Below are 10370 nucleotides of genomic sequence, written 5' to 3' on the forward strand. Positions count from 1 at the left end.
ATGACACTCGTAATAGGCAGCCATGGGTGCAGTGGGTGTTTTTAAAGACCTAGACTAGACAAAGAAGTCTGCGAAGAAACTGTGCAGGTCACACACACGTACACATACACATGATTTGAATGTTTAGGTAACCTCGTGTCTTTTTTTTTTTTTGTGTGTCTGGTCCGACTTCTTTGCCTAGATCTATTAAAAAAAGCCCTGCCCATTGCTTATTTTAGTCGCATGCATAGCTTAAAGGGATTCTAAAGGCAAAATAAAACTGCTTAGAATCGCGTAAAGAGTAGGATAAATTTGAATCTCGTCTATTTATATGTTTGTTCATGTGGAAAACGTTGAAGCTTTTTAGTAGAATGTTGTGTTTAATAAGAGAAATGACACGGGACTCTTTTTTTGCTTCCACGAAGTCTCGTTCTCCGTCACGTGACCCTCTGAGGTGTGGTTTCCATAGTGAGAACCATGCCTCGAGAATGTGCTGCACCCGATGGCCACGAAAAGATGGAAAAAGATTCAACATTTTCTTTTCATCAGTTTCCGACAGACAGAGCCTTACAAGCCTTACACACAGAGTGCGTCATATGAATAAAAAGACGACGTCAAATCTTCGCAGTGATACAGATACAGACACTTCCTGTCAGAGACTGACGTCACAAGAAGACTCTGACGTCACAAGAAGAATCCTCTGCTTGACCATCTCTGGAAGCTATCGTGGTTACTCGGGCGGAAGGACACAAGGGTCGATTTCGCTGGATTTTTTCAATGTTTATAAACATCGGCAACCGAAATAGTGCTAATAAGTGGTAATTAAGTGACAAACGAATCATTTATTTCTCCTGTGTTGCTCTCGTGGTCTGTAATTGTAACTAAGTATATATTTGAAACGTTTGACCGTCGCCACTGCATTATCACAAGCCTTGAGTATCCCTTTAAGTACTTTTTTTTTTGGGGGGGGGAGGTTCTTTTTTGCAGTTTTTGGTTATCCATCCGTAATAACCTCAGCCAGTAGTGTATGCAGTTTACAGTTTTATCGTGATTGGATAGCTGTTTACCATTATATACAATGTCGTTATGTGTACGAATATTTACAGCAAAAAATGTCTTTAGTGAAAAAAGGTGTACTCTTCGACAGTACTGAGCAGAATTTTTCCAGTTCCTATAGTTCTGATTCATACTGTACAATTAGCTGTATCTGAAAGTCGAATAATTAGAAGAATTCATCAAAAAGAGAAATAGTTTACTTTACTTATGATATCTCTGCAAAGTTAAGCATAGACACCCCAGTATTTATACTCATTCGCAATGGGTAAACTCACTCTCCAGAGAGAGAATTGGGGAGTGAGAATTGCGGTTCCAGAACAGTCAACCGTAGGAAACCTGTCTCAATTTCGTTGGGGAAAGGTAGGATGGTGGTGGCGGAGGAAGGAGGTGTGTGTGCGTGCGTGCACGCGCGTGTTTGGGGGAGGGGCGGGAGGGCTGATGTTAGGCGTGTCTACCGAGGTTGTCAGAAGACGCTGCGCGTGCAGTGATCAGGTGACCAGGCTCCGCACACCCACCTTGAGGCCATCACCTGAGGATTTCGCGGAGTACCTGACGGCAAGGATTTTCTTCCGGTTTCGGTTTCGATACAAACAGAAACTGTCGAAGTTTCGGGACCGTGAGACCACGCTGAAGACAGAGGCGATTTGCTCAGAACCAGTCATGAGTCCTTCCATGCACGCGTAAAGCGCGAGTACCCACCCACCCGTGCACCAGTTTACCCCTGTTTCCCTCAGACTCTGTCTCTTTTTTCACTGTTGGGGTGAAATGAATTTATGATCCACCTTCTGCCCTGTCTTCTGTGTAGAAAGAGCAGCAGAGGAACGAAAAAAAAAGGGATCAAGCTTGACAGATATTATTTTGAGAAATGGTAAGGTCACAGGTTGACTTCAGGGGTTAGGTGGGAAAGCTACTTCCTTCCTCACTGATCACTGTAGTCATCCGTTCTCAAACTCGGTTTTGCTAGGACACGACCGGCACTTTCAGAGAAATGTCCCTATCGGGTTTCTCCTGAGGAGAAGCCGCAGTGGCTGCCACACATACAAGACCAGGCTGCGCACATCACCTGTATGCAAATTGCGCCGCAGAGATGATATCCATGCACTGGCTCAGCCGTAACAGTGCAGCGCGTGTCTGGACTATCCTAAACACATATTTCAGTGCTGGAGCAAGCAAGCACGCTAGTGCATACACACGCACGCACGCGCGCCACACACACACACAAATCACATGTTACCAGAAGCCTCCCGGATATGGACACACGTGTGGTCTGGTTAAAGACTACATCGAATGCAAAAGTTTATTCTTCTCTCAGGACTTTATTTGTAGAACTAATTAACGCCTTCCTCTCAAAATCGTGAAAAGAAAACAATAATAATCTTCGAGAAATTTAATAAAAAAAATTCTGATCAGCTAGTGTATATAAGCTGACGTCAGCTTGGTGTGCAACCAACTGGTTGCATGGCGGCAAGCGCGGCTAGCAGACGCAAATTATCATCTGCTCTAAAGCGCAAGAGTGGGGAACATTCCGGTGCTAGCGCTGGATGCAGACAACCAATTATTTCCCGACTAATGTTTATAATCTTATTGTGTTTGTGTGCTTTTCTTTTTAGTATGCATGAGTATGACATGACCCGCCTTTACTGGTGGGAAAAAAGCGCTATACAAATTCAGATGATGATGATGATATTATTATTATTCTATAAAAGAACAGGACAGTTTTAGAGTAAAACATTAAAATTCGTGACTAAAATTTACTGTTACACTGGGTAGGCTTTCATCTTACCACATCCGACTGGTCAAAAAACAGGCGTTGGTACTAGGGGTCCTAAAGATTACAGTGAACTCTTTCGACGTGTTTCTCTGTGTGTGTGTGCGTACGAGCGAGCGAGCGTGCGTGCTATGGGACATCAGTATTCCGGAAGTTGGTAGATTATGAGCGGTTCGTAAATTTTGCTTACAAGCATCTACATTTTAATTTCTATAATTACCTATTAAAAAGGCGTTATGGGCAACAATCACGGACATTGCAGTCTACGTTGTATCATTGATTCTGTTACTAAGTGGGCGCATGTCAGTTAATTTTGCCATGTGTATTATTGCCAATAAAATATAAATACATTTTAAATGTGCGTATGTCTAAGAGAACTCCTGTAAGTTTTTTTGAAATAGATGGTTAATTTCCAGAATTGCATTTTTATTTGATAGTAACAATGCTGATAATTAATTTAGTACCATTAAAATATAACATAAAAATTTGATAATATTTGTCACTGTAAAAATTTTTTGCATCTTTTCTTTTCTAATTCAGCTCGAGCAGAACTCCATTTTTAGAAATACCACCCTTTCATCACTTTCTGTTTTCTCGACAAATTCACTTGTGATTAAGAAAAAAAAAAAAACCCAAACAAACGCAATAATATTTCTCGTTCCTCTTCGTCATAAAATACCACCGGCGATTTTCACAGAGTGCCTGTCCTTTAAGGAAATTCTCGCTGTAAAAAGTTTTTAAGATATTTTAACCTATTTTGCTATTCATGACTTTGTCAAGAAATGTGTAGGAGTTTCCTATTGTTTATTATTTTTGTTACTAGAACTATGCAACTTTGAGCAAAGCATCGGCACATTTTCGGATATAACGAAAAGAAAAGAAGTGCGCGTAAAAAGTACAACCAACCTAAATGTGAAGGACGGCGGACATCGGACCAAGCATGCTAACCCTAACTCTGTTGCTACATTGTTTGCAGGATGTGTGAACGCAATTTTTGACACGTTTGTCATAGTTCGTTTTTTTTTTCTTTTAAATTTCTGGGTTCCTTTCCCCTTCTTCCAGAGAAAGTTGAACCTCTTACACGATGACATATTTCAAGTACCTTTTGCTCTACATAATCTAAAATGTTTACCAGTATGAAGACAAGAGACTTTGTTTTCTTCCGCAATATTTGAGAAGTCTTCCTCGCAACCATGATGTTTGCATCGCGCAACATTTCTTCATTTTCAATCTTTATAAAAAAAAAACCGAGCGGATGTCTTGAGTTATGAAGCCAAGAGATGTTTCCAGGTTCAAGGTAGCCTTCCAGTAAAGCTCTGGAGAAAGGTCGTACGTTATTTCTTGTACACTCTGTAGGTAAGTTAAAGGTAAAGCTCATCTCCTAACCTTTTCAGGGGGTGAGGTGTTAGGGCCAGTGTGCATGAGGGCTGTGCCCATCTCCTCTATCTCACTGCCTTACCTTCCCCAACCCTCTGTGAAGTTTGCTTCGTGAATCGGGTATTGAACCAGCGCGCTCTCAGTTCAGACGCCATCGCTCTAACCACTCGGCTATTTGCTTCTCATCACTCTGTGGGAAGCGCACCAGCCTTCCTCCCTCCCAAAGCACCACCCACTCAAAAAGAAAATTAAGAAAGCTGTCGTGTTTATTTCAAGATACGGGGAAATGCCTAAACTTGGCGTCACTTTCCTTAGTGAATCCCATGACCCCTGGGGTCGGCATGTGGCAGTCGCCAGTCGCCCTGCAACGGTGAAGGGTAGGTGGGGAAAACCGTCTTGTGACGCTGTCTCTGCACGCTTCAGCACACCACGTGACTGTTGGGCGGAGTCTTCATGTCAAGGGGGTGTGTCCAGAACTTAGTCAACGGATGGATGGATAGATGGATGATGATGATGATGGTTTTAGGAGTTACTCTTGTCTCCTCTGAAGGACCAATTCATTACCACAAATCTCTTTTAGCAGAGAAGTCCCCCTAATAGGAGATCTCGCCGTCAGATCCCTCTGGACTTCATCTTCCCCACCCCTCTCCTCTCCAGTAGCGAGATCTTTCCCATCCAACCCTTTCCCATGTTCGACCAAAAGTAATTTACTGCAGCTCACATCATATTTTGCACATAGCTCCTTTCTTTTCTGGAACCAGGCTTCCTGAAAAAAGAAAGGCCATAAGCTCAAAGATGGTGGGTAGTGAAGAACCTTTAGACGTAGGGTTTAGTTGTGAAATAGATCAGGCCATTCTGGATGAATAAGCACTCCTTTATTTTGTAAGTACTCTAACGGGACGGGGGGATGTGACAGATGTAACTGTTTCCTCCACTGAAATACCCAGTTGCTAATAATGGATTCGTCATGTGACCAATAGCCTTACCATATGCTCCAACCACTTCCGACGGCACCCTCGGTAAACAAATCGCTCCTGTACACAGGTAGGACAAAACACCAGGATTTCAGGGCACATCGGACACTGATAGCTGTCACTCACTAATCTCCCTCCAGGATGAGAAAGAAAAAAATAAACATGTAGTAAATTACATCATTTGCCATGAGGGCTGACCTACATGAACAAAAGAAGGAAGTTTAATTTTTTATATACCAGGAATTAAAAAAAAAGCAAAGCAGAGATTAGGGCGTGTGCTTCACGTCCCAATGAAATTCTAGGAAATTTTCAAAGCGTGTAATAGGTGTGTCCATATGTATGCAAGTGTATGAAAGAGGTTAAAAAAAAAGAAGAAAAAAGCAGTATTTCGAGGACCTCTTTCAAGACTGTCGGTTGCTATACATAGTTTTACATGCCTCCGAAAATAATTATTTAATGTTTACACCGCACACATAAATCACGACAATCGGAATCACAAACAAACAATTGAAGTAATCGCGAGGAGGGGAGACAGTATTTTTCTGAAGGGAAGGGAAAGATTTGCCAGTTTCAAAGCATCACAAGAGAAAGTGATTGACTAAGAGATTATTGAAGGCATGGCTTCTTCCACCGATGCAGCTCACTCACTGGAGCGCATGTACCAAACATGAGATTAGTCTTAATAATACAGTTTGCTGATGCTTATTTAATAAACGTCACTGACAAGAGTTGGGTTTCTTAACCATCATTACACAAAACTTCTTGCTATAAATAATTTATTTATTCATTCCTTTTGTAGTGGCACGCACGGAAAGGTTGTGGGAGTTCATCCTGCGATTGCTAGGCGACTCCAAGCACAACCCCAGCCTCATCGAGTGGGTGGAGCGCAATGAGGGGACCTTCCGCCTCAACAACTCCAAGGCCGTCGCACTCATGTGGGGCATGCGCAAAAACAATGCGCAGATGACCTACGAGAAGCTGAGCAGGGCGCTACGGTGAGACCCGTTAAATTAGCTACGACTAATTTATCAAGGTTGAATTACAGATATGTGTTATTAGAAAGGGATAGACAATGAGGGTCTTTCATTTAGATCGGTGTCGTAAGACAAAAACATTTAGCAGGTTTTTTTTTTTAGTGCCGTGCGCAAACCAGACGTTAAAGGGGTTTGTGGGCGGTGAGTGGGTGGGTGGGGTGTAGTGTGTGTGTTGGGGGGTGTAGTGTATGGGCATTGCAGCTTCATTGTATGGATAAAGCAACTGGCTTTGAGGGGGCCAACTTCTTGCTGACAGTGAACGATGTTCACGTCCTTGCCTCAGTATTTTTTTTTTAAGGTGGAGCCTGTCATCTTGCCCTCCCTCCCTGGCTCCTAAGTCACTGTAATAAATTTAGGATGTCGGTAGCGGAAACAAAGCAACATTATGAAAGCGAACTGTGACAGCCTCCTTGTGCGTGAAAGAGTCCTCTTGTTGTTGTTGACTGCGCTTGGAGAGATTTTTCCCTATTTCTTGTGTGGTTGATGGCTAGTCGTAAACATTGTAATAACATTATTTCTTAATTTTTTCTTCATATTTTTTTATTATTGGCCAGTCTCAACATGGCGAAATTTTAAAGGGGGTAGTCAAAATATCACTGCACATTTTTCTGTCTCTGCAAGAATTTATTCCTGTAATAAAAATATTTGTTGTACAATAGCTTTGCGGACATTTATTAACATTTATTTTTCAACAATGCTAATTTTGACATTTTTAAGTCTCCCTGCACCAATTGTTATTTCAAAATCAATGTCTGATGCAGTAGCTCGCAATTTTTGTTCACCCTCCTTTTCTTCAAGCCTGACAAAGATTGAGCTTACACTGTCACCGGTTGTTTTGCTCGTTTCTGTAACGCTTGCATGTTTTCACTGACTTTCAAACCTACCATGTAAATTAATATATTGGTACCTAGCTGACTGAGCACGGGACATTTATTTGAAATCCTGATAAGAAATGTCGACCGCATATATACTGTTGAGTTTGCTGTCAACACGAAGTTCTCTCTTTCTTATCCCTGCACAATTTTTGTACTTCAATTTTGTTAAAGCCATTAACAATTCAGAAAGTAGATAATGCTAACTTTTCTTCTGCCTTTTTAAAGTTTACCGCTGCGAAAGTTTAAAACTCAACAGTGATCTCTTCCACTTATCTCTTTAAGTTCGTATGTCACGGTAAAGGCCACAGAGTAGCTAACAAACTGACCCCCACTTCCGCTTTAACAGCCGCCGAGCATATGTTGCGCATGCGCTGAATAATTGGCAAAACACACTCATTGCATATTGACTCCAAGCGAGAAAATTATAGCGTGAAGTGGAATAACTCCATTAACATAGATTGATTCTTGAGTTTTATGCTTTATTGTGGACTTGAAATTTCGAGTTTTTCTTCCTTGCGAATTATTTTCTTTTCTTTACTTCGTCCCCTTCCAAAATAGTCTATAAGAAAAAATTATTCTTTTAATGAAGGAAATTAGAAAAAAAATGCAGCTATACAACCTTTTATTAGTTCCTAACTTTTTGAATTCATGCAAGAGTACCATCGGGAATACGTATTTTCTTTATTCACTTTTTCTTACAACCTTGTTCTTTACCCTTGCGCTGACTTTAGACTTTTATTGTGAGGGACAGGCGTGTTTTACAATTATAATTATTATCGCAATCTGCATTTTAATAGTTAAAAAAGGGTGGGGAGATCAACATGGTTGGATGATAATCCATACAAGAACTGTTTTGCATCGAAGAGATCAAAGTCTTTTATCTGAACTGGAAAAATTTCTCGTCATCAAACCCACATTTCTATCCACAGAGTTGTGATTATTTCTCATCGTTTGGCCATACAGTTGACTTAAACTGATCTGAGCCTTTTTGTCTTCTCAGGTATTACTATCACCGCAGGATATTGGAGCCCGTGCTGGGGAAGAAACTGGTGTACAGATTCGGTCCTAACGCCAGCCCAGTGTGGGGGGAAACATGTCCTTATCGCAGACAACGCAACCGATAGACGTTGTTAACCAGTGCCTTAATCAGCCATTTGACCAAGTGGGCTTGCTGATGACATGATTACAACTCATGATTATAGGTCAGATAACGGTGTTCCCATTTGATACCAACTTGCTTTTTTTTTTTCTGGGAAGAAAGGGGGGAGGGGCGAGAGAAGCTTCTTTTTGTGATGCAGACAGCTGTTAGGTCGTCTCGAACCATTATGTGTAGTGTGTTTAATGGCCTGAAAAACCTGTAAGTCTTCCTTATCAGTATCTTACAGCAGAATAGCCAGATAATAAATAGTACAGGCTTGGCATCTCGAGATATATGGTATGCCAACTCTTCATCTGTCCGTCAATCCACTCAGGTTTCCGAGAAGAGCCACAAATTTGTAACATGACTATCGTGTTCATGTGGGCTATGAGCGTTCTTTATTGTCTGTAAATATTTGTATGCTCTAAAAATAGTCTAAAAATACATGCCATCTTTGAATTATGAGCGGCCAATGTATTAACTGTATTTGTCCAGACCACATTGTAATTAAATCCTGCTGGTTTGCCAACATTAGGGAACATTATCAAAATCTCTTACGTCAAGAAGTATAATGGGGTATATATTTCGTTGTTCAATTATCTTCAGCCATGTATCATACAAAAAAATAACCCAATAAAGTTTCCTTTGTACCCTGCTGTCCAGCAAGGAACAGTAAGGCCTTCACCCAAGCAGGCTGATCTGATTTCAAATGTATAGCATTGCAAGCTGGCTATTTGTGTGTGAATTATCACTGGAAGGCAGGTTTATTTTCATTACGTAACGTTTAATGATGTTCATTCCAGAGACACAAGTGTATAAAACAAACATGCACAGAAACAGACAAGAAAATGCCACATATCCACCTCAACCTAGCAACACAATGCCAGTCTGCTGTAATATGATTTAGTAAATGCTGTTGTATATATAAAGTGAACGCTATCTACTATTTCATACTCCATTCAAAACTTCTATAAAAGGATCAGCGAACACTAGCCAGTAGCATTTCATTGTAAGGCCACAGTTCTGTCCGTCCACACTTTTTCTTAATATGAAATGGAAAGATATAGAAGTGTAATGACAATTTTGTCACGGCATTTTGTGAACAGCTGAAAAAGCAAATTCTTCTAAATAGCAGTAACTTACAAATTTAATAAGAGAAATTGAAATGCTGTTTGGTGTAAAGAGAAAAACATTGAAGTTCAGAAATAGCTAGACACGTTTTCTTTACCTTTCTGCTTCTAAGTATAATAATACAGTGAAAATTCGAAATAGCGAAAATTCACTTAGGACTTCTCTTACTTTTAAGACTAAGTCTGTCCACCAGACAATAGCTGTAGTTTAGATAAACATACAGGAAATTAATATTCTGTTGAATCCATTAATAGGGTACTGAAAATACCACAAAACTATTTGTTAAGCCTTAAGGCAGGTAAACTATCATAATGAAGAAATAAAATAGCAGTTTCTATGGATACAAGTTTGTTTTATCATGAAAAATCTTTCCAGGAACACCTTGCAGTCTGGCTTGAATCTCTTGTACATCATAAAGCAGTACAAGCAGCATCTCTTATGTTGTAATGTCTCTGAGTGCATATATACCTATGCACATACAGTGTATAACAACAGATTTCGGGAAGGTTGCATTTATGTTTCTCATACCCATTTTTTTCACTGCCTCAAAATTTACAATGGCACTACAAGTTGTTAAGTTTACAGGCACACTGAAGAATGACAAGATGGTGTAAATACTTATGCAGCATACCCCTGGTTAATAGCATCTTAACTCTTGTGATGAGGATCCTAACTAAGCACCAGTTGGTACCTTAGTGGTTTCAAATGATAAGTTTGCTGTGAGCTTGGTGCCTACTACTTTATGCCTCATTTCCAAAGGCTTGGTCAGTGACAAGGCAACAGCGCAGAGTAAATACAATTTATCACAGTTTTTAAACGAAAATTTTATTGTTTGTTTTACCACAAGAGTCTATATTATTGTTAAGAAACATTTAGATGTGCAGAGAGATTTAAATGCCCATTTGACTATGAAATAAACTGAATTTTGATACAGGTTTTTGAAATGTCTTAATTTATTGTCAGTATATACAGTATAAATATACATACACTCTCTTGCATATGTGCATGCATGCACACACACACATATGCACATGAATG

General features: G+C 40.2%; 1 protein-coding gene across 2 annotated transcripts in view; it reads left to right on the forward strand.

Annotated features, from left to right (window-relative positions):
- Window positions 1-10266, forward strand: part of LOC112560240 (transcription factor ets-4-like) — a 21049-nt gene extending 10783 nt beyond the window's left edge. For both annotated transcript variants that reach the window (XM_025231929.1, XM_025231930.1), the window contains 2 exons: window positions 5954-6149; window positions 8064-10266. In XM_025231929.1, the coding sequence (XP_025087714.1) occupies window positions 5954-6149; window positions 8064-8187 (320 nt within the window). In that variant the 3' untranslated portion in view covers window positions 8188-10266. The remainder of the gene's footprint in view (window positions 1-5953; window positions 6150-8063) is intronic.
- Window positions 10267-10370: the final 104 nt, after the last annotated feature.

Source organism: Pomacea canaliculata, linkage group LG3, assembly GCF_003073045.1.
Source record: "Pomacea canaliculata isolate SZHN2017 linkage group LG3, ASM307304v1, whole genome shotgun sequence".
Taxonomy (NCBI): domain Eukaryota; kingdom Metazoa; phylum Mollusca; class Gastropoda; order Architaenioglossa; family Ampullariidae; genus Pomacea; species Pomacea canaliculata.